This window comes from Alosa pseudoharengus, unplaced genomic scaffold (genome assembly GCF_046254945.1).
Source record: "Alosa pseudoharengus isolate Yale_2024_CS ecotype anadromous, Long Island Sound unplaced genomic scaffold, YU_APseudo_1.1 YU_APseudo_1.1_scf_15, whole genome shotgun sequence".
NCBI classification, from domain to species: domain Eukaryota; kingdom Metazoa; phylum Chordata; class Actinopteri; order Clupeiformes; family Clupeidae; genus Alosa; species Alosa pseudoharengus.
In genome coordinates, this window is record NW_027468620.1 from 21,570,888 (window position 1) to 21,597,109 (window position 26,222).

The 26,222-nt window shown below is 43.8% G+C and overlaps 1 protein-coding gene across 1 annotated transcript in view; it reads left to right on the forward strand.

Moving 5' to 3' along the window:
* The first annotated feature begins 3,746 nt into the window (after nucleotides 1–3,746).
* Nucleotides 3,747–26,222, forward strand: part of ldb3a (LIM domain binding 3a) — a 44,537-nt gene continuing 22,061 nt past the window's right edge. The window contains exons 1-5 of the mRNA XM_076285888.1: nucleotides 3,747–3,917; nucleotides 4,665–4,862; nucleotides 19,945–20,093; nucleotides 24,647–24,722; nucleotides 25,321–25,565. Of these exons, the coding sequence (XP_076142003.1) occupies nucleotides 4,767–4,862; nucleotides 19,945–20,093; nucleotides 24,647–24,722; nucleotides 25,321–25,565 (566 nt within the window). The 5' untranslated portion in view covers nucleotides 3,747–3,917; nucleotides 4,665–4,766. The remainder of the gene's footprint in view (nucleotides 3,918–4,664; nucleotides 4,863–19,944; nucleotides 20,094–24,646; nucleotides 24,723–25,320; nucleotides 25,566–26,222) is intronic.

Here is a 26,222-nt window from a genome sequence, read left to right on the forward strand (position 1 = left end):
AACACACACACACACACACACACACACACACACACACACACACACTTTTCTCTCAATATAAGCCTATGTAGAGTTTAGATGTAAAGAAACAGACTGTCCTGTGCTTGAGAGTAGGCTACTGTACAGACTTAACTGTTATTCTAAACTGTTTACAGTTACTGCTCTGTGTCTCCAACTACAGTGCAATAATAAAGCTTGTAGTCTTGGTGGAAGTATTCAGCAGAACTGGAGTTCCATACCGAAGCCATACACTGGTATACCCTCACGTTTCAGCTGACTGAGACTGACTGACAACTCCTCTGGGCATGGAGCTACAGAAGCCTATAACCTATCTATCTGTGAGTGTTTTTATTGGGTGGTGGAGTGCGATCTGTGTGACATAAATATTGCAATAGGTGTTGAGACAACACACACACACACACACACACAAACACACACACCTATAAAGTTACCTACTGTCATTCATTCACATGGGCATACACAGGAGGGATATTGGAGCCCTGTGTAGCGCTGATAACACAAGGGAAATAACTCCTCTAACTTTTCTATGTTTTCCGTTCCATTTTCAATATTTTTCTTGGCGCCACAGTGAACTTAAAGGACGACTGTAGCTTTAATAAGTCCACCTTAATGAAAATCCCCCACTGCCCCCCCTGCTTGTTCGAGGTGACGTCGAACAGGGTCCTAGGGATCGGATCAAGCCGGCCTGTGTGACACGGTTCCACGCAAGAGGAAAGCCAAGGGAGAGAGGATCCGCCACTACGGCAGGTAGTAGCCTACGGCCGTCCGCGGGATCACTCGCCATGAAATGTACGTTGGACGCAAACTTTTCCTAGTTTTAGTCTATTCCAGTTAGCTTTGTGCTTGTTTGGATGCAACAGTCATAGTGCATGTTTTACAAGCAGAACATCCATTGAAAAGACGCAACCGCTGAAAAAGTGCACCTGCTCCGCGCTGTTGCGTGCGAGAACTTTAATCCTCCCTGATATTCCTAATTCCTGTTTTGTTTTGTGTGATGGAATACTGCTTGGGATTCTGTTTTGTTGATCCGTTTAGGTTGTTGTTCTGTTTATTCAGATACGGTCATCTTTTTCTTTAGTTAGAGGGGCTTGTCACGATGGGCATCGTAAGTTAGTCCGTAGGCTACACACCTGTCACGGCATATGAGAGGAAGTTCAAGCACATCAAGGGCCTTCGTAAAATGTAGGCCTACTATATATTTAACATTAAGGAACTATGCTTTTAAGTTTGTGGAGGTGCCGCGCTGTTAACACTGCTTAGGCTAGCCTACTGTACAATCTACACATTCCGTAATTCCTCTCTTGATGAAATTCTGCTGTCAACCATTAGCCTGCATGTAGTCTATAGGCTATGTTGTCACCTCACATATACAATTGCATTTAATAACATTTAGCCAATGATGTGTATGATCATTATGCCGTGATTATCCTACAGAACCAATGTAGGCCTGTCATCATGATTGGATGAAAGTTTGTGATGCACGTTGCGTAGACAGTTTGATGCACGTTACTGGTAGACAGTTTGTTCTAAATCCACTGCTTATGCATGAGACTGGCATGAGCCCCATTATGGGCCGAAACTGAAGCGGTCAGGGTGGTCTTTCTGGTCACATGAGCCTCTCTACTTTGCCTTTTTAAATGCTGTTCCCCCGAGAAATGTCCTGTGGTGTGTTCTCTGGCCAGTGTTAGAAAAGACCTGGGCCAACCCCAACTGGCTATTCTTTTCATGGTACATAGATGCCTAGGCCGGGAATGATGTCATGCGACTGTGCTTGTCTTGAGCTCATTCAGACTCTGCTGTGTGGGTTGCTGTGAGTTGCAGTAAATTGGCTGCTAACAGGTGCTTGCTTTTAGAAGTCAGCTCTGAGATTCTGTGTGGCTCTGGGGTCGGATAGACTGTCCTGAAGATGGGGGTTATGGAGATGGTGGTGTCCTGGAGAATCCCAGGAGGGCGGAGAGTGGAGGCTCTCCAAGGATCACCCCTCCATCAGCATGGCAACTAAGGAGTACGAATAGAAACCGGATGTGGATTAAGGTCTCTGGGCATTTTGAGACGCTGGTTTGGCCTTTTGGATTGATTTCAATCATGACATTTGATATATTTGTATTCATGCTACATTTGGCTCACATGTGTTATGTTTTTGTGTCTTTTAGAGGTTTTCAGGCTTTAAGTTATGGTTGGTCTTATGTAACTTTTATAGCTTCCGCTAAATTGATATGTGAACCACACATGTTCCCATTTGAAATGTGAAGCTTCTAACAGCGCTGCCAATGGGGGAAGTTTATTATCAGGAGTCCCAGACTGAGACTCTCCTTCTAGCAAGTTCTCTCAGTCTGAGGCAAATGATGCAGAGATGCCATGCACTCAGCGCTTGGATTACTGTAAACCCACCCCCTATGCTGTGTTTGTCCTGGCCTTTGGATCAATCTGGCAAGGACTGTGTGTGTGTGTGTGTGTGTATGTATGTGTGTGTGTGTGTGTGTGTGTGTAAGAGAGAGAGAGAGAGAGAGAGAGAGAGAGAGGGAGAGAGAGATGTGATGTAATGTGATGTGTGTGTCTGTGTGTGTGACCTTATATTCACTTTATCCAACTTCTTCCAATACACACACACACACACACACACACACACACACATACACACACAGAGGTACATGCAGAGACCCACAGCTGGACTCTCCCCCTTGGTCTGTCATAAGGTCATGAATGAGCATCACAACACCTGACTGCTGCCCTCACTCAATAGAGATCACAGCGTCTGAGCTCACTTCTCAGAGCGTCTGCATCATTCATGTGTCAGTATGAAGCCTCAGGTGGTTTGGGAGATAACACTAACCTTTTCATTCAAGCCTGCAGAGAATAGTTTCCAATCCACATGCAGCACATACCAAAAATTACATAGCTGATATATTTAGGTAGAAAGATAATACTTATCTTAATGTTTTACTGTAGTAACAACATTTTCCTGATACACTTACATATTTATCACTACCTATCAGAGTTATGAAACTGATATGCTTAAGCAGTGATACTGCTGAATTATGTTTGATTGCATTATATGTCAGCATCAGTTGCGGGCGTGATGGAGCAATGCTAACGTCACTGACTGATGGTGTCGCTTCGAAGAATATCGTCTGCTAAATATCTCTCAACAATATGCTCTCAACAAATTCTCTATGCCAACAACAAAGTGGTGTAAAAGCATCACATGAATCAGCTCGTGTAGGTGGATGCCGTCTGCCAAATTAGGCCTGGTGCTGGACTGTCCTGGACCGGTTGGCCTTTCATGATTATCTTGCCTCCCGTGCTCAGGCGCGCCTCTCATGTCACAAGTGCCTGTCTTATCAGCTGGCCATGAGGCGGTTGGGCTGGGATCTCGGCTCTTTTGCAGAGCCGCCTGACTCTCAGCTCCACGTTGCAGGGTCCCGACAGGCTTCTGTTTAATCTCAGATACCACCCCACCCACCCCCAGGCGAATACCGCATGGATGTCTTCCCTCCTCACTGCTGTCAGGGACTATTTTAGCTCTCTCAAACACCCTTACTGTACGACTCTGCTACAGCACGACCTGGTTTCTGCTAAAGCCGAATCACAGAAAGCCAGTGCCGCACATTAAACAGCAGGATATTTGATGAGTAATTAACAGTAATAACTTCACTAGTAGATTTTCTCATGAGGTACGGCATTGGCCCCACTGGTCCTGTGATTTAGGTGCTAGTGGCAATGCAGTGATGTGGGTCGTGATTCATGCTGGCAGGTGCTGGCCTGAAAGGAGCCGGTAGTTTAGGGAGTAACGGCAGGATTCACACAGCAATCCTCCCCGTCAGCAGTTGTGTGGCTGAAGGGGTTAGACAGGAGGACTGACCCTATAGATTTCCAGCCCTCTAGTCCTACACAAGGTCTGGTTCTGCGTGTGTGATATGTTTGATTGACTTTGATGGTTTGGTTCTTAATGCTTTACTGGCAGAAAGTTTTAAAAGCACTGTAAGGAGAGCAGATTGTATTCGTGTGATCTTGTCTCAGTGTTGTGGTCATGCTTTGCAGTGCATAACAGCGGGGGAAAAAGTGAATGTGTGAGCCTGCTGTAATGTCCACTTCACGCCTTGATAGATGAGTGTTCATTTGTCATTTCCCGAGGCTCTCTGCACTGCCAGAGGGTAGCTGATGTGATCAGTGTGGGACCCTGACAGCCGGGTACAGTGGTCTAGAAAAATCATCCGGCCTGGGAAGAGGCTATATTAGCACTGTGAATCACAGGAAGCCTGCCATTCTAGGTGTCCCCTTGCATGCCATATATGGCACCCCCCGCTCCCCACTCCCCCCCACCACCACCCCCACCCTCCCACAATGCCCCTGTACTATCACTTTCTTGCATGGGTTAGCTATTCTTAGCCTGTCACTTCGGCTCATCTGAGCAGGCAAGACCTCTCCTCCTTTTGCTCTTTTCTGTCTGTCTTTCATAGTTCTGGCTTAGCTGAAAAAAAAAGGGTGTGAGCATGATTTGATTATTTGCTGCTCTGTTGGTGTAAACTTTTTGGCTTGCTGTCCATTCTGTTGAGCTGTTTGGGACTTGCTGACTTTTTCCTTCCTTCCGCTGTCTTTTTTTTTGTCTCACATTTTTTTTGTAACATTTTCTCTGCTTACAGAAGCTACCTGGTGCCTGTTACACTTCCTAACCTCCATTTTTCCAACTGTTTTGGAGGAAGAATCAAAGTCCATCCAAAGCAAGTACGTTTTTTTGAAAGAAAATGAGCACCTACACCATCACCCTCAATGGACCGGCACCTTGGGGATTCCGTCTACAGGGAGGGAAGGACTTCAACATGCCCCTGACCATCTCCAGGGTAAGAGCCCACCAGGGCCCCCCTTCCCCCTGCTGGTCAGCCCAGCACGAGCTTGCTGGTTCTCGGCTGGTGTGTGTCTGTGTGTGCCCAAGCAGAGAAGACTCCTCTTAGTGTTATGACAATTCTGAGAGATCTGTGAGGCCTCTGAGCGTTTGAATGAGAGATAGAGTGTTGGGGACTGCTTGTGCACTGGCGAGCCAGGGCAAATTAAATTTAAGGCCTAAAAATGGCACTGTGAGTCATCGCAGAAGACACTGGGCTTTGATAAGTATTGATTAAACCCCTTATCATTTGCCCCATTGGATCCATTGTAGTGTTGATGACATAACTGGCACATTGAGGGTGAATGGGTTGAAGTGGACAGGCATAAAGGGAGGGGAGGAGTTTCCCCATAGGAAAAATATTACAGCTCTGATTACAGGCCTATGTCGTATCTCCACATATTTCTGGTGTCTTTCACAAAATCGACTAAGGGTTTAACAAAGTTTCCACTTAATATGCAGTGGTATATTTATATGGGCTGTACGTGCTTCAGCTGACTGTGGTGCAGTACAGAATTAGCCTAGCATTTGCTGTGGTTCAGTTTCGTGTGACTCCAGGCTCAATTTGAATGCTCAGGTTTTATGAACCTTTAGACTGGCATAAGATATAAATGGAGATAATATAAATGTTTGGCTATTATTGGACACGTGTGGTTTCTGCAGGAAAGTTATGAAGTTATTTAATTTATGATTCAGAGGTTTCTTCTGGTTGTATCCAGTTTCATTGAAAACATGTTCCAGTGTCTCTTGACTAGAGTAAGGGACATGCATTTTTGTCAATTTGGATACAGACCTCCTCAGTGTTCTCATAGCACGGCCTGTCTCACAACATTCACCAAAGTGAAAGGATATCCTCATCTTATAATTATAAATAATACATACTTTTGTAATTACCACTCAATTGTGATAATACATGGTCATTTTATATTATACTAACATGTCAGTTAAACTTGATGAAGACAAATTTTAATTTTGTTAGCCCCCCATGAAGATCACATGAAGGACACAGAGCCTGTCTTGGTTGTCTTAATTTGGCTTCCTGAGTGTGACCCAAGCGGAATTTCTAGTTTGTTATCACAATGCAATAGTGTGGATGTCTTTCTGAAGAGGTGTCGTGGTGGATGCATGTCAGTGTGGCTATAGATGTCGCTTAATTCTCAGAAGTAATATGAATGGAAGAGGCAGGAGATATGTTTGAGAGTACAGCACTGCCTCTCTCTCTGTGTGTGTGTGTGTCTGTCTGTCTGCGTGAGTGTATGCGTGTGTGTGGAGTAGATAGGGTTAAGTGGTGTGATGCTGTATGAATTTTTCCTTGTGTTCACTGTGACGTTGTACTGTAGGTGATGTGCTTGCTGGAATCTGGAATAGGTGTTATATATACTAGTATATATTGACTCTGTTGTTGGTCTTTGATATCAGGGCTCTTTGCTTTGGGAATGTGTGCGCTTCCATGTGATTATGTGTAATGGACAAGTATGACACGGTCAGTGGGCTCTCCTCCCAGCCATTGTAGAGGTATTAGTGGAACCTTTGTTCCAAAAAATAGCTGCATTTAAAAAAGGACCTGCAGTGTCAAGCGGTGGCAGTTAGATGGGCTCTGTCGTAAAATGATAGAGTGCCATTCTGTCACCCGTCCATGCGTACCTTGCGGTCACGAACAAATGCATGCTCTTTTCCTGGCCAGGCTCTCCCTGCACTTGTCATAGTGCAGATGATGTCAGAGGACTTTAATGGGGTCCTCCGCAGCTGGAAATGTGGACACTGTGATTGTTTTACATCATGGAGACAGCTTAGTCAAAGCACCAGAGATACAATAGCACTGTTTTCTAATTCTGCACCACTGTACATTTGATCAGATCCTTTCCATAATGACCTCACTATCCAATGTTCCAGTGTTCCATACATGAGGAAGATAATCTATGACAGAACTTGAGGATGTTTTGTTATTGCTTTTAAACAGCAATTTTGTTTGTTGGCTTGTTATCATATGGTTGTGTCAGTGTTGTGATTATGTTTGATAGTGTGCTTCCATCGTATGTGACATTAACGTTACAGTGTAGAATAACAAAGTGTAGCTGTTTTGTGGGTGTATGTATAAATGTAATAAAATGTATATAGAAAAAGGTATTTTTGGTTTGTGTTGAAGGCAGTACACTGTAGGTGACGTGTAGAACTGTAAGCTAGTTCCCATACAGTAGAGCGGATTAAGGCAGAATGGCTATGGTGTGGAGTGGTGTCTGAGGCCAGTGTTTAAATTTGTGCGGTGACGGTCAGGATTTACGTCCCTGAGCTGAGCACTCTGGCTGGCTGCGGGCCTAGCCCCTGGGCTGGGGGGTGCCGTGGGGCAGCAGGGGTGGAGGCCGTCTCCCTTTTCCGGCCGAGCGGCAGCCGAGCAGAAGGCCCAGTCACTCAGAGGCCTGACAGGTGGCCCCTGCTGCTGCCGCTACTCCTGGGCATCGGGTGCCTCTGCTGCTGCTGCTGCTGCCACTGCCGGTGGCGCCGGAGGCTAAAAATACATCACGCTAACGGTGATTGTTTGGGAAGCCTGCAGACATGGAGTATTTTTGTAGTGGACCAGGTGGAACAGAGGAAGAATAATGTGTGTGTGTGTGTGTGTGTGTGTGTGTGTCTGTGTCTGTGTCTGTGTGTGTGTGTGTGTCTGTGTGTATCTGTTTTAGTGTGCACACAAGTAATTATGAGCTTTTCAAGCAATGTTGGAGATTGGGGCACTGTGGAAGTAAGGCAAAAGACAGCTGTCTTTTATGGACAGCTCACAGCCTGTTAAATGTTTGTCAGGCAAGATAGTTTATCACTCTGTTCCTCTGTTCATTCATTATTTCATAGACTCTCTGATACCCTCAATTAGAGGGACATAAATGGCTTCCCGCTGACCCGGTCACTCTGGCTAATTAAAAACAGTAGTTATCTTATTCTGGTGCCACTTGAGGGCACTTGCAGCAGATGCGCTCAACCAGGGGCGTCATGCAAGCCGAAATTCAGGGGGGGCACAATCAGGCAATTCTTTTTAGGTCCGGGGGGGGGGGGGTCATGTTAGAGGGGGGCCGGAGATTTCTGGCTGCTAAACATATAATTTCAATGCAGTTTGGGAGGGGCAGAAATACCTTAACAGAGCAGGCAGCAACCCTCCTCTATCTGAGGACTAAGCTAAATTATCTATTTTGTAAGTTAATGTAAAACACATAAGTTGGTGAATGAACTGTACGCTCAAATTCAGCTCATTGAAGTGTAAGCTCATAATAAAGCATGTTTAGACACACACACATACACTTAGGCCTTCTACACATGATTTTAAAAACTGTAGGCTACCATTGCAGTTGTTATGATTTTAAATTGATATGTGACCTAAGAACAATCTTACATTAAAAAAGGTGCTGAGGTCTGACTTTGTGGTGCTCAGAAATTAAATTATTTTAATCTTAATTCATGTGATGAAGGACTTTGAAAGAAGTTTGACAGGTTTCAGTGCTGAGTAAGGTTAACACAAAATATTTGAATATTTTACTAGTAGGCCTAATATATGTTTCATTACCATTATGGCAAGCAATAGGCTACCTCATTTGTAAGTTGCTACCTGCAAATCATGAGCAAGTGACCTGATAATATGAGCACATGAGAGAGACTATACTTTCTTGCCCTCTACATCACGGTCATAGCGATCCTATATAAAACAACTTTAGGCCTCATTTTGAACGGGTAGCCTATCCCTTTTCACTACATGGATTAGCTGCCAGATACATGAGTGGAGAAACATCCAACGCGATGCCTTGGTAGGCCTAATGTTAATTAGGTTGGATTTTCTAGTCACTGCAAATTTAACACCCTTGTTTCTATGAAACTGGAAACAATTGAACCAGGAGACTTTGCCAGATATTTGTAAGAGTAGGGCTACGAGTGCTAAGAGTAGGGCTACATTACACTGACACCATGTAGGCTAACGTTAACGTAATGCCCTGAATTCGCTGCCAGCATCAAATCCATAGTTCTAACTTTTTGATCACCAAGGCAAAATTTCCAGGTCAGCCACAAATAATTCCACTACTTTTTATTGCTTAGCCTAGTCTACTTACCACTTTAACACCACTGACTGTATCTGTTTAAACTGTAACTGTTCAACAGTTCAACACAAGCAAAACGTTGCGAGCTCAATGCGCGTGTGAGTATGAGGGAACATTAGCCTGGCCTTTATTGCCTTCCTACGTACTTCCGCTCGATTTTCATCTCCCTCCGCGAAGCGTACCAAGGGGATGGCAAATGGCCAGGCTAAGGGAACATACACAGACACCAATTTTAGGAAAAGGGCTGATGTTGACTTAGCCTGACGTAGTCATACTCAATTCTAGTCAGAATATGAGTATGATACTGCTCCATTGGGACGTAATTATGGGGCGTGTTTCAACCGATACAGGGGGGGAATGCCTCTGCACTCAATTGGATAGACCTAACCAATTAGAGCAACGAAATAGCTTACCATGAGGTGTGGGAAGAAAACACACAAACCATCCTTCTTCTCCACAAATGCCTTAACATTGTTTTCTGGTCTTTTGTAAAAGTTAGTGCCGTCAATAACTCCTAGCCTACAACACTCATTAGCGAAATCTAAGAGATACGTAGCCTAGTAGGGTAGGCTATTAGGAAAAAACTGATAGCCTATATCCTCAACAACAAACATGTTAAACAGCTGGGAAAGGCTGTCGCAAATCCCTCGAACAGGTGGTCAATCAGAGATTTCAAACGAACGAGGAACATGTCGCAATGCAACAGCGCTGTTTTCCCTTGATGAAAGTGAAACCACGAGTTTTCCCACATTTCAACTTTGGCCAAAGTTTTCAGAAATAATCGTTTTCAGTGATAAAACCTCATTAAATAATATGCATTTTCCATATGGGGTCTTAAAAGCCATGTATCCTTCTAGCCACAGCGTTTTTGTTTCAAACATAAGCCTAATCTAAGCGTGCTCAGATGACGTGATAAACGCTGTTGCTCACCTGTCCATCATCGTAAAGCCCGATTTGATTGGTCGCCCGATCTAGGGCGAGCATACTTGCTCCACAATGGAGCAATGCCAGACCGAACTTCCCGACCTCAAATGTTGTGGGCGGGACTAAGTTCGGAATGGCACCCAGGCTAACAGTTTATTACACATCCAGAATACATTTGAGTCGTTATAGGCTCTGGCTTATTATGGAGCATAATAAGAACAAAGTTATGATCAAAAAAATTATCAGGGAGGAAAAATCCGAGGGGGCACGTGCCCCCTTTATTTCAATGGGCATATGACGCCACTGCACTCAACAGATGAGCAGATGAGTTACGTGATTTAATTAGCATAAAGATAGAGAAAGAGAGAGAGAGAGGGAGGGAGGGAGGGAGAAAGAAAGTTTCAACCTTATGCACTTCTCCAGCAATGCTCACACTGTTAGCCAATGGGAGACCAGAACCAGAGAATAATTAATTCAGTGTTGTTGTGTAGGGTGGCAGCCTATCTCATCTCTCTTATTCAGTGTGTCTAAATCCACTATTCCTCCCGTTAGCCGCGGTGATCTGCACTAATGTGCTTGGATCAGAGTGACTGGAACAGTTGTTATAGATAGAAATCCTCCCCTTCTAGATTTCACAAAATTCTTCAAAGTAAAGATGTCTATCTGCCTACCTAACAGGAAGCCATGCAATTTGATTTTAATTTGCATATCAATTGATCTGTCACGGACTCCTTAACATCAGAAGGCCTCATGCGAAGGGTGGCTTTTGGCTAACTCAACTCAGACGTCAGCTTCTCTGAGGGTTATGTGGAATCTTTGTGTTGTTGTATACCCACAGGCCACCATGTTAACCAAGCTTTGGTGAACTCAATAAATAATGTATTACTGTATATAGGTCTACATGTAGATCCATTTAGAACCAAGCTATGGTGTTATGGAACCACCCTAGTACCAATCTTAATTTCCCTAGCAACAACCTAGCAACCACCGTTATTTTCGAATTATAAATCCATCTATTGTATAGATTGAAGCTGAAACTAGTTCTGCTGGAGGATTTTTTCAGCTGAAAGGCAGAGAAACCGAAACAGATGGCAGGAGTGAGGAAAAGAGAAGGAAGCCACAAACTTGTTGGTCAGTTCTAACACTGGGGAGCAGACGATGGATAAAAATACTTTTCTGTGAAATGGGATGAGAAGAACCCTGGATGTGAGGGCGGGATGTGGCAGTCAAACCCTTTGCTAGTTTCAGGATAAAAAACAAAATGTGCTCTGTGTTTGGAAATTACTATCAAATCATATAGACCAATAAACTAATTTTATTTGCCATAGCCAATGAACTGCTTGGCCACAGCCTATGCAATATCAATGATTTTTTTGTTAATGGAGTATTGGCACCATGAATAATCAAAGTATGTTTTGAAAATCTGTTGTTCAAAGATAAAATGTAGAAGCACTGTTTTTCTAAGGGGCTCATATAACTCATTCAAGTTTATTAAGCAATCCTGAGTGTGCTACAGTATGTACTGTAATATTTTTCTTGGATAGATCGCCAATTATTGGCCAAACAGGCCAATTATAGTGGAATTGTGAACCTGCTGCAAGTATCTGCGCAGAAAAGCTCATTCTGTTTATCAAGTCAATTAAAATGAGTAGTAACTAAAATAATTGATCACGTGCCGAATAACAGATATTTTGATGCAAATTAGTGATAGTGATGTTTGAGTCATCTATTATTCACACCTTTTATTCCTCTTCATCTGGAAAGCTCTAATGGTGCTTGTATTTCCTTCATGATGTGATTCCTTCATGAAGACACTATCAAGATGTTTTAATAGTTAAGTAATGTGATGTTATATAAAAACATTATCAAAATACACTGTCTAATTCCGATGGAATTTAAAGGCGGAAAAAAAGGATAGGGCTCAGCATCGTTTTACGATGGCCTCTCAATGCTTTGGGGTGGCTGTTGTGCCACTGAAATGCATCTTGGAGAGGAGCCTGCCTGATTATTTTCTCAGACTTTGCGTGTCTTCTTACCGAGGCATCGTCAACAGCTCCTATCATTTCTCCTCAGTTGGGGTTTCTTGTCACCGTGGTCCTTTGGTGCTGGCGAGTGCACCAAAAGTGTCCCCCCTCACCACTACCACAACACACACACACACACACACACACACACACACACACACACACACACACACACACGCACACCTCCACCTCTGGTCTCCAGTGTGGTGTGCTGTAGTGGTCAGTCCATTTGCTTAGTTCCCACACTACCAGGCGGCTACATGGCTCTGACAGATCATGTGAAAGGAGCTGGAGCTTTCTGGGGAGGTTACTGAGAAAAACCGGCATCACATTGGGGCCATCAGAGCACTTCAGAGCAGAGTGCTCTCTCTCTCTCTCTCTCTCTCTCTCTCTCTCTATCTCTCTCTCTCTCTCTCTCTCTCTCTCTCTCTCTCTCTCTCTCTCTCTCTCTCCTCAGGCTTGGGCTGTGTCCTAAACTGGCTGGTTGTGCTACATGTCTTAAAATATTACCAGACCAGGAGTGGATGTGACGGTCTCACTGCTTGTCAGCACTAATGGTTCTGTCCATCCGTTTGGACAACTTAGGAGCTGTCCCTCTGGCATGTTCTTAGAATTGAGATTTTTAAAACCAAGCAAAAAATCTAGCAAAAAAAAGACAGAGGAAAAAAGAAACGATGGAAAAATTCCAGGAAAGAGCAACTAAGGAGACAAACAAATATAGAAAGAAACTGATCGAATGAATGAAATAACACATTTTGTGTTGAATGTGTTGAATCAATGCTGAGGACAGACTGTCTTAGAACAGCAGCATGTTCACATCTGCGTCCCTGCATGCTGTCGTAAAAATTAATCGAACCCTGTATGACACAGTCCTGTACATCCTTGTTCTGCAAAACTGGATTTTAATTTAGAGTTATGATGGTGTCCCCACTGGTCTGATTGGATTTTGTTTACAAGCAGCATCCCATAGACCAGTGAAACGACACAACCGGGGCCCCACCCTATCTGATACGCATAAATGGCAATGCAGTAACTCACAGCCACAGCACCCTGACACCCAGAGCCTCTCCCCGGCTAGCCCCCCCCCCCCACGCCACCGGGGATGACTCACCCCACTGGGCAGGGGCGAGCCCTCGCTGGATTTTCGACCAGTTGGGGTGGGCACCCACACTTAACGTCATGCCAGCCGCCGGCGCTGGCACTGCCAGTGCTGTGAGGGCAGCGGGGATCATCGGTGTCCATACTGTAGTGTGAGACCGGGTCAGTGGTGGGGTTAGGAGCCAACGGTGGGCAGATAATAAAGTGTCTCTGAGCCCTGGTGGTGCAGACCCCTGCATTCCTGTGTACCCAACCCCCTCCTCCTCCTGCCCCTGTTGCCCCCCACCCGGGCCTGTGGTATGGGACCCAGCGCTTGGGGAGTGCTGACAGGCAGGGCTGTTTTTAGCTGCATGCTGAAGGTCAGCAGTGTAGGGCCAGATTGTGAAGGCTATAGATACTAGCAAGTGCGACATCCCACCAACAGACTCCCCCTACAACCCCGCACCCCCCCTCCCCCCACTAGCCTTCCCAACCTCAGCCTAACATAACCCAGCAGATACCCTCTGAGAACTATTTCCAGGGCCGTTTAAAGCATGGAGAAGTCTTCATGATGAAGTACTCTTACCTGAGGATCTGCTTGCACTGTGTTTTGAAAAGCATTATGTTGTGTTGTTGTGCCCGTTTGCTATTATGTGCTCAGGGGCTGATTAAGTGTGCGCACCTGACTTCACCTGCACAGCTATGGTGGTGTTCCTCCCTCCTTGTTGAGGGCTGGACATTGATTGGCTGGAGTAGCGTGTGTGAATGTAGGGCGTTGGGGGCTGCTGGATGTTGGGTCGAGTTGCGCTCATCAGGTGTCAGCTTCTTTTCAAACTTGTTAGCAAAAACCATTCCATCTGTTTTCTTTCTGCGATCAGCATGTGACCAGCTGATGAAATGTTACATAATTTAGCAATCTTGTTTATGAGGAATGAAAATGTAGCTTTTGCTAAAATGTGGGCGTTCACAGCAGCATATTCAGTACAGCATACAGTGCTATCGTCTAGACTAAACTGTCTTTGAGGAGTGGTGCACTTTAACACTTGATTGGGATAGCAGATACAAATGCACACAAAACATAGTGTATATTATGGGAGTGGAGAGTCCCTGTGAACAGGGGAGAGCATAGCTAGTTGAGTGGTGGGCCTCTTTTAGTCTATTTATATCCCTGCCTTTCCATCAGTTTGCTCTATCTCCCTGTCCAGTTCCTACCCTTTGTATCTCTCTCTCTCTCTTTCTCCCTCATTCTCCCTGTCCCCCTCTCTCTTTGTGTGTGCACTGTGTGGTTGTTTGTGGGCCTCTTATTCCCCCCAGTTCTTTTCTGATAACACAGAGCAGATCTTTTGTGTGTGTGTGTGTGTGTGTGTGTGTGTGTGTGTGAGTCTCTCTCTCTCTCTCTCTGTCTCTCTCTGTCTCTCTCTCTCTCTCTCTCTGGGTACTTGTATGTATTGTGAACGGACCAAACAGGAGATTTGAGCTGGCATATCAGCCAGCCATTCAGCCGGGCATCAATTGGAATGGGCTGAGTGGGGAGAGTTAAAAGGTGTTTTGTGTGCCAGCCCCATTAATCCCCCCCCCCCCCGCCCTCCCTTTGTTTCCTTGTGTGTTTCCCCGTGTTCCTTTCCTGATCTGCACTGTTATTATTTTTGCCAAATGAGGCTGAACGTGAAAAATATTGATGGGTGAAAAGAGTGAGGAGTGGGTTTGATGTTGATCCACAAGAAATCACATAGTTGTTTAGACTAAACGCTCTTAGATTAGTGTCACCTCGGTGCCACTCAAACTTAATGTTGACAAGAACCGAGGGCAGATTATCAGCATCAATAGCATCAGTACAATTGTTGCTATAATTATTACTCCCTTTCAGCAACAAGGTAAACTGAGCAATAGATGCTGAATACCACAGCTTGGATCCTGCACTAGCCTGAAATGCCCTTTGTGTAACACCATATTTTAAGCTCTTCTGAAATGGTCACACCTCAATGAGTCTGTGTCAGGAGGTATTTGTTCAGATATCCTGGTAGGTGCCCTTGGATGAGACAGGAGTCTCACTGACAGAATAAACCATAGTGAGACGCTGGTGTTTAAATTAGAGCTTCGGGAACTCTTTGGGCAGAGACATACCTCACTATCTGCAACATAAAGAGGAGAGGAGACAGCATACAGATGATATATTTGTAACATATGGACTCAACAAATTATGTGCTCATATATCAGTGGAAGGTAGGGGTGGGACAAAATATCAATACAGCGATATATTGTCAAATACAGTCAAATTATTTGTATATTTTTAGGAGCCGCTGAGCTAAAGCTCTATTTTTGTTGTGGAATGCAGTGAACAATTCTAGCTCTTTGCTCTTTTCGTTTTCTTTATTTACACAGATATCATGATGTATCAGAGGTTAATCTTTTGCAATGTATTGAGTATTGGAGAATCCCTGTATTGTGATATAGCTGATTCTGTGATTCCCGGCCCTAGTGGAAGCCTTTGAGCATTTGAACCATTCCTAATAACACAGTTATGTCATTTAGAGCTCTTGGAACTCGGTGTACTTGAATGTGGTGATTTTTCCTAGCTGCTAGGATTGTTGCTGGCATTGAATGCAAAATGAATGGTTGTTAAATAAAATGATTGCTTTGAGTCTGTCTTTCCATTGAACACTTTCAGCTATGTAGTGCAAGTGCAACAGTCAAAACAAAATAAAAGTCAAAGCAAAATAAAAACCATGACTGAAATCACACAACTGTTCTCTGCTTGATGGCTTGGCCTTGCTCCACTTTGGAGTGGTCTCCTCGTCGAAGGTTCACCTCATCTGTCTTGTTAATGATCTTGTAAATCGTCTGCAACATGCTTTGTGCCAGTCAATAAATTCCTGATACGGTACGGTACCGGAAATTGCTGTTGCCGTTGCCACTGATGAGCTCTGGAATCTTTTTTTTGTACTTCAGGAAGGAGGTTAGAGGTTCTCATCAGGCTTTCTCTCTAGCGCCCACTCCTCTTCTCCTACCCTACCCCCTAGAGATGACTCACTGGCAGTGTGGCTAGCACCGACATTAGCCATGCTACAGCAACCTTTTAAGTTATGTCAGGAGACACCCGCCACTCCGCAGGCTAATTAGGGTTGACATTTAGGCTGGAGCTGGATAGAGGGGGTCTGACTCTGCGCACAACACAGGAATGCCTCCACCAGGGCACTGGAAGCAGCCGGGGGGGGTAAAGCCAGTGCAGCTGTCACTCTGAACAGAAGAAAAGATGGAAGAAGAGCAAAAAGGAAAAATTTAGAAAGTCAAAATGAATAGCAGAGTGGATTGGAAGATCTCTGTCTTCGATAAAAAAGTGTTTTATTTTTTGTTCGAGCCAAACGCCTCTGGCTTGACAAGCTGTGCTTTAATCATTTGCTTAAGCTTTAAACGCTTGACAGTGGAAAAAAGCATAATACTGTCAGGTATTTTTTTTTTATTTCTCATGAAAATCATATTCAGTGGCTTTGGATAGACACACACCCCAATAGGTAGTATATGGCTGCACACACACACACACACACACACACACACACACACACACACACACACACACACACACACACACACACACACACACACACAGGTTGCTTGTGATGTGTTGCCAGAAAGTAATCTCACCTCGTGGGTTTGTGAGCACTGAGGCACAGGGGGCCCTAATTTGAATTATGAGCAAAAAGCAAAATCTTAAGTTAAAATTTAAATGATTGTATTCATTTAAGGCCTTATCCGCAAACATTAATGAGTCAGTTCAATGTTACCACATACCGCATGATAGCTATACTGTATTTCATGCACAAAAACTTATTTGCCTGTTAATAGACTTTAGCTCTTTGTCCGCCATTTAAATTAAGGCCTGTTGTGCTAATTGATCATGTCAGCATTGGAGTGTAGCCAAACACAAACTATTCTAATTCCCTTGTCTCCTGGGGGAGATAGGCATGTGATACAGCTGCTACTGACATAGCATTACCATATGTTGTAGCATAAAGTTGAGAGTCCTATCATATCCTGGCTCAGTTTTCGTTGGCTACTGATCATCTTTTATTGTGTCATCAGAAATAGTGTGCCTGTGTGTGCATTGTTTTGCTCTCCAAAAACTAAAAAAAAAAGAAGAATCCAAAAAAAGTTTAAAGTTGTGTTTTATACATTGCATGCTGGTTTCCCTACACTACTGATCTCCCGTCAAGTACAGAGAATAGTGTTGCTTCCTTGGCATTCGTAAAGGATATCTCTCCATCTTTGCTTGTTAGAAATAACAAGTAGGCTAAGACCCAAGCAGTAACATGGAAAGGAAGCTCTCTCTGTCCATAGGGATGTGCTATGACCCCTTGGCCTGACGCTGGACTCTGTAGTACGCATACGTGGGCCCCTGTAGCCAAAAATGGATTTGGGGCCATAGATCTCAGGGAAGATGCCAGACAACATATATCTGTAAATGAAAGTAGCCTGTGACATATGTGTCGTTTACAGTGCAACCCCCCACTTGAATCAGATTACAGTGTTAACCCAGTTTCAGGCAGAGGCATGTATGGACTGATAAGCTTGTTGCAGCTCTAGTGACTGATGATTTTCTTTAGAACAGCTGTGTAAGGCTTGACTTGCGTTATATAATTCAAGCTCAAGTCAATAGTCACCTTATATGTAATATTTTCATGATTTGATTCATGATCTGCTTTTTGATTTTTAATTGGATTGTGGTATTGTTTCATAAAACCTCTAGAGGTACTGTTTTTTTTTTTTAAGATAATGTTTTAGCTTCTTCTCCGCCCCATGTGAATTCCGCTATCAGAGTCTGTCAAGAAATGAATCAGAGCATTGCTGCACATAGAGCATTGCAGGAGAGACAGAATCACGTGAGGAGATGAGTGAGACTCCTCCGGGGCCATGGCCCATTCACTCCGAGAGAGAGAGAGAGAGAGAGAGAGAGAGAGAGAGAGAGAGAAAGAGCAGGAGGGAGACGCATGATGGAGCACTATTGCGGTGCTGTTAACATCCTGCCTCCTGTGGGACTTTCTTTCTTTCTTTCTTAGCTATGTCTCTTTATTGCTGCTTTGTCCTTTCTGCTCTTTATTTCTTGTTCATCATCTTTTGTTTGTCTATCTTCCTCCCAGTCTTTTTAAGAATAATGAATGTTGTGGGGCAGGGCCTGTTTCCTTGGCTCTGAGTGGAGAGGTGAGGATGGATAGTAGATCTAAGATGTCTACAGTAGTTCATGTCTTGGTTGTACAATACTGACTCCGTGAAACAGAGTCAGTATTGTACAACACACACACACACACACACACACACACACACACACACACACACACACACACACACACACACACACACAACAGATCTATTGCATATTTCTGCTGTGCTGCACAGCTGAGTGAACTCTACCTTTCCAATTCACCGCCTGCCTCACCCATTCAAAGAGTGCAGGGGATTTGTTTAGTCCAAGAGTGGGTGGTGGTGGTTTGTGGCCTGAAATACATCACAGACAACCCCCCCCCCCCTCACACACACACACACACACACACACACACACACACACACCATCCCACCACCTTCCTCTGGATTTAACAGATTAGAGAATAAATGTCAACACTGCCTCCCACATCACATCACCTCAATATTACTACTCAATTTAACGGTTTGAAGATGCCACAATCTAATCTTACTATAGAGCCTGACTGCTGGTAAAAGGTGTTTTTGATATTTGGACAACTGAATCATTGTATTTGATTTAATCATACAAGAACATAATGAAAATAAAGAAATTCAGACAATACAGAAAAAATCACAACAGCCTTTATCTTCTTTCACTTACTCTCAATTCTTTACACTCATAATAACTTTTCTTTACATTTTTCATAACTTATTAAATGATATAGGTAAACTTTAGCCTATGTCTAATTATCATATTAGTAATGTTTAATATCATACTTACTAGAAATGCATAATACAGTATAATGAATCTTGTTTATCGTGCCTGGCAATGTTTGTCAGTAATATTTTTTGAGTTTAGTATACAGTTAACTGTCCTATATGTGTCAGTTCAGAGAGCCTTGAGCTCAAGACCATATTTCTATGCGCACCGAACACAAAGTGTTCTGTCTCTTCCACTCAATGCACAGGTTTTCGTGCCACAAAGAAAAAGCCAGTAGGTGTGAAAATGCATTGAAAGGTAAAGAATGTCACCTTGGAGATACTTGCTGAGTTGAGCCGAGGATACTGGTGTCAAGGACACAGTAGGGAGAGCCTGATGTGTCAAACCACAACTCCAGACAACTCAAATCAACACACTTTTCTATTGAATACAAAGGGAGGTCAGCTCAGCTACTTGCGTTTCCTCAATTTTACTTTGAGAGTATATATAAGTTTGAGTCAAAGTGAGGATCGTTTATGAGTAGACGTGCCTTAGGTGGTTGCTAAACTTGTGAATGTCAGGTTCATCATTGTTTTATCCATGATGCCTTTATCCATAGGAGTCCATAAGAAGTATATTCCATAAACTGTTATGTTGCCAGTAAGAGAAACTATCTGAGGAACCCACTGTAGCTGTGTTATGTGTTTTCCATTCACAGTTTCAACAGGATTAATTGTTGCCTTCGTGGTGTTCTAGTTTTGTGAATACAACGTTTACCGTTATGTGTTCAGCTGTTGGGGATTACACTGCGGAGTGTTTCTTTCTTAATTACGGCTTGGCTGTGCCTCCTTTTTTTATTTAGTCAGATTCACACGTCCTGTGTAATCAGAGACCGGGCCCGCTTAGTGACGCTTCAAGCCTGGGCCTTTGCTTGTCCTGGATTCCACTGGGTTGTTGCATTGGACACTGTGTTATGTTACAATGGAATGTATTGTGTTATGTTGTGTTGTTTTCTGTGTGGACATTGTGAATCTAAATCTGAATGTGAACTTGTCCCATCCACAGATCACACCTGGGAGCAAGGCTGCGCAGGGCAACCTGGTCCAGGGCGACGTCATCGTGGCCATCGACGGGGTCCACACGGACGGCATGACTCACCTGGAGGCCCAGAACAAGATCAAGTGTGCCGTCAACCTGGCTCTCACCATGACCAAGTAAGACACCCACCGTACCCGCTCTATACCACCGTAAAACTCACCCACCATGCCCGCTCTATACCACTGTAAAACTGATAGTTTTGGTCCTTGATTGTGGTTGGCTGAATCGCGTTCGATGCCGTTGTAAAATCCAGCATAAACATACACCTTGACCGCATTTCGTTCTATATTACTGCGCTACCACAACTTGATACAAAAGTTAAAGTAGCTGCGTCTCGACGTTGCTTGGCAACCATTCAGATAGAGGAAATATATTTCTTGGCGGAAGAATGATTATCTAGGAATAACTTGTTATATTTCTAGTTGCTGTTCCTTTACTTTATGAAACTTTGCCAGGTATTTATGGTAACAGTTTTAGAAAAGCAATAAGCCACTTGAGTCCGTAGGTTACATTGATTCTACAACAGCTAAGGGGGGTTTTAGCAATGCCCCTTAGCTGTTGTAGAATCAGTGTAACCTACGGCCTCTCAGGGCTTATTGCTTAAGTAAAACTCACCCACCATGCCCGCTCTATACCACTGTAAAACTCACCCACCATGCCTGCTCTATACTGTACCAACTCTAAACTCAGCTTAACAAACCTGTGGTGATGCCGGTGGAGGTAGCCATGGGTTCAGGAAATCCACACAGCTGGTTTTCATTCTGATATGTAAGCCTTTATAAGGTGCTCGCAGCAGTTAGAAAACGTCTATTTCTTTTCCTGTGAATGCGATAGACTAAACAGCATGCCAAAGTGAATCCTCTGCTGCAAATACCTCAGGGAGCTCTGGATAGGCATCTGTGTGTGTCTCTCTCTCTCTCTCTGTGTGTGTGTGTGTGTGTGTGTGTGTGTCACAGAGTCCGCGTGTGACTGTGCCAGGGTGTGTGAATTAATAGGCTCCATCTAAGCCCCCTTTCTTTGCACTTTTGATGGACAGTGCTGTGATACAGCTTGCGTAATTATAAAGATCAGACAGGGAGATTTGTGCAGCCAGGAGGTGTCTTCACAGGAGACATGGTGTTGCATGTCGTGACGGATGACTTTGCATGGTGCCTTGGCAGGGGGTTCAGATACCCTAACCTGCAGGGGACATGATCAGTTCAGCAAACAAATAAAATTACAAATTGTGTTTTTTTAGGTTTTTTGTTTTAAATTTCTCTGATGCCATCTTCTGGTGGCACCTAGGTTCCCTGGTGAACCCGAGGTGTATCAATTTGAAATGCTACATTGATCTGTGTGTTTGAAGTGTGCCTGTGTTTTGAAAAGGCCATGATCCGGGGAGCTGAAATGCCAGTGAAATTAACTAAATGTTCCATTTGCTACGGTGATGAAAGGCTCAACGAAATGGCAAAAAGGCAATACTCTGATTACATACAAATCAAATGAGGTGGATCCAAGGACCTGCCTCTGAAATGAAACCGTCTGAAGGTCCAGGGTCTAGTCAGACAAAGGTGACATCAAACAAGATCATTTTAGAAAGAAGTTAACTTGCATTCATGGATGATAGTCAGAGGACAGCTTAAGCCTGAGTTGTCCTTCATCATGTTACGGCTTATGTTTTTTTCTCATTTCATCAGGTACGTGACATTGTCAGAGTTACCCCCCACCAGAGATCCGACATAATTTAATGCATTTCATTGTAGAGAGGACCCATGAGAGGACTAAAGCCATGCCATATCATATCCACATGATGATATAGTGAATGAAATAAATAATGAGCTGTAAAAAAACATGTTCACAAAGCTCATATCAGCTGTTCATATTGTTAAATTAAAATGACAGCCAAGGCCCTTTCAGCTTGCATCAGGGGCACTACCTGGCATGGTTTCACCATGAGATTCAATATGAATAGTATTTTGTCAAACACTTCATTGTTATATTCCTGATACTTGACGACTTCAAAGATGCCCATTATATATTTCCCATGATAGATGGAGCCATACACTCCCATACACGGATTCAGCTTAGAGTAAAAGCTTTGTTCAGTGGACATCTCCATTAAAGTTATTTTTTAGTCCAGAACAAAGCTTAATCCATGTCCCTAACTGTCCCTATATGTATTAATATGAACATTAATAAATGATATGAACATTTATGAAATCATAAAATTATTACATCTTTAAAGCAATATAATAGAAAGAACATTTTGTCACCCTGCTCTGAAGAAAATCTTCAGTTTTTCTGATGTGCTCACAGTGACAACCTGAGGTTACTTCCATCTCAATGCAATGAACAACACGGGCTTGAAACACATGCGCATGTGTCTGCAAATGGAGTCCCCCTCCTTCCTTGTTTTTCTGGGCTGTGTGGGAGTGCCCGAGGGAGGGGGGTTGGTAAGGTGCTGGACTGAGAAAGGTCACTGCATTCTATTCCCGCCTCGCCTTCCTTTGCACTCAATTAAAGAGGTGACAGACGATAGTGTTTAATGTGACAGAAGTGATTCATATGAAAGTGTGTGTCACTATTACTGCTGGCTGAGTCCTCTTTGGACTCCTCTTTGGATACCTGTTGGCTCAAAGTGCCTGGATGGCTTCTTGTCTTTTCTCAATGTTTGGTTTCTCCTGTCACTTTGTTACTTTAGTTTCTCCATGGCCTATAAACATGGCTTCATATAAACCTATTGTGATTTTTACCTTTGGAAATGTAATGTTTGTATTTTACAGAACATTTGTTTCCACCTGTTTAAACTGGTGGAATGAACTAAAGCAGATGTTAATGAAATCAACATTCTGGGGAAAGACATCATGTACTCAACTTGTCAGGTTTATGTTCCTGGTTTGTCTTGTGCACAAAGATTTTTGTGTAACTGACCATTTCTTTATACATTTTCTGTAAACATAGCACAATGGCTATATTTCTTTGATCTACCTGTGTTCTTTTCTTTTCTAATATTGACTCAACACAATGTCATGAAAGCTGGTATCTCAGTGCTGAATGCAAGACTTTTACCTTGGAAACTTTTACCTTGGGTAGCACACAATGGGAAGCCTCATTGCTTTAATACAGCAGATGTGGATGGCGATTGTTTGGAGGAACTCTATTGTGTGTCTGTGGCATGGCAGTGATTCGGTAAACACCCTTTTCAAAGATCAGCTGACAGCTTTGAGACAGGTGAGCTGTTGTCACACAGTATTTCTGTGCATTTTTTTACAAAAAAAAACCTCTCTTCCCCTCTCTCCTTGCATCAAAATGGAAGACTGAATCCAGCACCTCCAGCATTCTTCTAACCTTACCCTGGGGTCAAGCCATCAAAATGGCTGCCTGCCTAGCCCATCATCTTGTGTAACACAAAGGTGTGTGCAATCCCTGAAGCAACAGTGAGAAATGAGGTATGCAAGCGGCAGCTGTATCTTTCCCATATGGACCAAACCTGTGGACCTGCCTTCCCTCTAATCCTGGAGTGATGGCTTTCCTAAAACAGCCTTAATCTCACCAAGCCGAGGGTGCAATTCTGATAAGTCTCGAGCGAGATCAAATGAGGTTTACGGGCGGGTCGACCGCCATGAGGAACAGAAGAAAGCCCCAAAAAAGGAGCGGCCTATCCATCCGCTTTGATTTGCACATACCTGAGAGGATTTTTTTGTTGAGGTCATCTTTTTGTTTTTGACCTCTTCTAGGGCAGCAGTTCAGCCCTCATGTCTCTTGTATAATGTGATGATTCTGAACAGGCAATAAAGGGAATTAGATAGATAGATAGATAGATAGATCACTTTATTGATCCCCAAGGGGAAATTCAAGTACCTTTCCCAACAGTGTTTACATGTACAATGCTCTTGTTAAAGGCTCTAGCTCTAATTGTGTTTCAGGGTTTTATTTGTTGTCAAACTTATAGCCTCTTTCTCTCTCTCTCTCTCTCTCTCTCTCTCTCTCTCTCTCTCTTTTGTCTCACACAGGCACACACACACACACACACACACACACACACACACACACACACACTGTTTGGTTGGTGCCCATGCAGACAAACAGCAAACAGTTCGATCAGTTTTTCCCCAAAGGCAACAAAGCTTGCCAATAATCCTGCATATGCTTCCTGACCTCCCTTAATCACTTGCCTCCTCCTTTTCAGCGTTGCTGCAGCATCCTTGGCCATGTCATTTCTGGGAAAGATCTCTTCACCTATTCGCTCGAGCAGTTTTTAAAAAAGGACAATTTAAGCTGGTCCATTGTTGAGCCTGTCCATTGTTCACCACTAGACACTTCAAGTAATGGGCCATGTTTTTGAGGCTTTGTGCAATGTCGAGGATGCACAGTTAGTTACAGTCTTTGATTGTTGCAGCAGAAGAGATGGTATTGGTATTGACACAAGTAAATATCGATTTTTATGTCTGGAAGTTTTCATCCTCTTTCAATAACCAACAGTAGTCTCAAGGACAAGATGTTATTTGAAGGATCAACATCTTTCTGAGAAAGATGTAGGTTTATGTACATGAGTCAGTATGGATTTATGTATGGAAACGGTCATCTTGAAAAGTTATTTTTTTCAGGAAAGATTTACAGCATTCGCAGCAATATAAGAGAAGAATTGAATATTTGTTTTTAATTTTCTGTTTTGTTTTTATTAATACAGGTCCAAGCGCCCTGTTCCTCTTCCTGTCGGCGCCACAAGAGTTGATGGTTCCATGCCTGTTATCCCTCACCAGCAGGTACTGCCCCCCCCCCTCTCTTTTTCTTTACATACATGATATTAATGTGTCCTATGTCCATTTAATAAACCAATAAATCAATTCTTTGCACAGCCACCCTTTGCATAGTCCAGATGAGGTTGTGCAACCCCATGCTTTACATGTGTGTGGGAGGACCTTTGGTAGGTTTGCCAACCTACTTATGAAGGCATTTTGAGGAGGATCACACTTACCTCCTAAGAGAGTCTGTAATATAAAACCCTGGTTGGTCGCTGAAATTCAGCCTGGTCACCTGAGTTCTCCCTGATCTCTGGAGTTCAGCCTAGTCACTGGAGCTCATGAATGTCAAGAGTTCCCCAGTCACTTGCAGAGCATCTTGTTTCCCCATCTTTCTCAGGGGAAGGGTGCTCTCTAGTGACCACAGTGCAGCACTGTGCAAGTAGCACTGCTGTCTCAACTCCCTTCAGACCCAGCGTGTTGAAGTGAAGAAGCTTTCGATAGTCTTTCTAGCAAATTCTGTTGTTTTTGAAGTGCAGAGCTGAGTCGGGCTTCTGCCCCAGACACTGAGCAACCCCCTTCTTTACACACTTCCCCCCCTCGTGTCTCTCCCTCCTTGAAGGGGCAAATAAATGGTAGTCCCGTGCCCCCAAACACCCCAGCCGGCGGTATAGACACTTCTGGTGAGGCAAACTCCCACCTCTCCGTCAACTCCTCAACGCCCGCCAAGGGGCAGTCTCCAGGCCCGACCAAGAGGAAGCAGTATAACTCCCCCATCGGTCTCTACTCCGAGGAGACCCTGCGGGAGATGGCCATGGTGCAGGAGAGCCAGAAGGCTAAGGGCTCCGGCACAGGCCTTTTGCTGGGGTATGTAAAGCAGCAGGCAGCATAAATGTGTAGGCCAACGCTAAGGCTAACAGCAAAGTGTGGCTATGCCCCCGAGAACTCTCCCTCTCTCCACAGTGGCATGACCAGTGTTCTGCTGCAGACAGAAAAACACAAACTCCACTAGGAGATATCTGCTGACTTTACATTTACATTTATTCATTCAGCAGATGTCCCATTTTCCATCTATTGTTACATAATATTATTATTAAATTAGTTATATTATTATTAAAATAGTCAATTGAAGTTTTCCACAGTGTTTTTTTTTTCTCAATAGAATGTATTGGAAATCCACAAAACCACTTAGCATTCAGCTTTGCAGGGATTCATGGGAGTGTTCTTCAGAAGCAGAGCAGAGCTGATGGTCAATGGAAGGAGAGTGAAGGGGCATGACCAGTCTCTGCTGTTTACCTGCTTTTCTAACAAATGGAACCGGCGAAGTCTCAGAACATTCTAAAGATGGTAATCACTCGAATTCTCTCATGACCTCATAAGCCTGACCCTCACCTGGTGTCCGGTTCTGCTTAGCCTGCTGGGACCACTGCAGTCCGCAGCGCTTGGAAATGTAGAGAAGTCACCCGGATATCTCCCTGTTTGAGCAGTAGTCCTCCTCCAGTGTCAGAATGTCAACAAATGAAA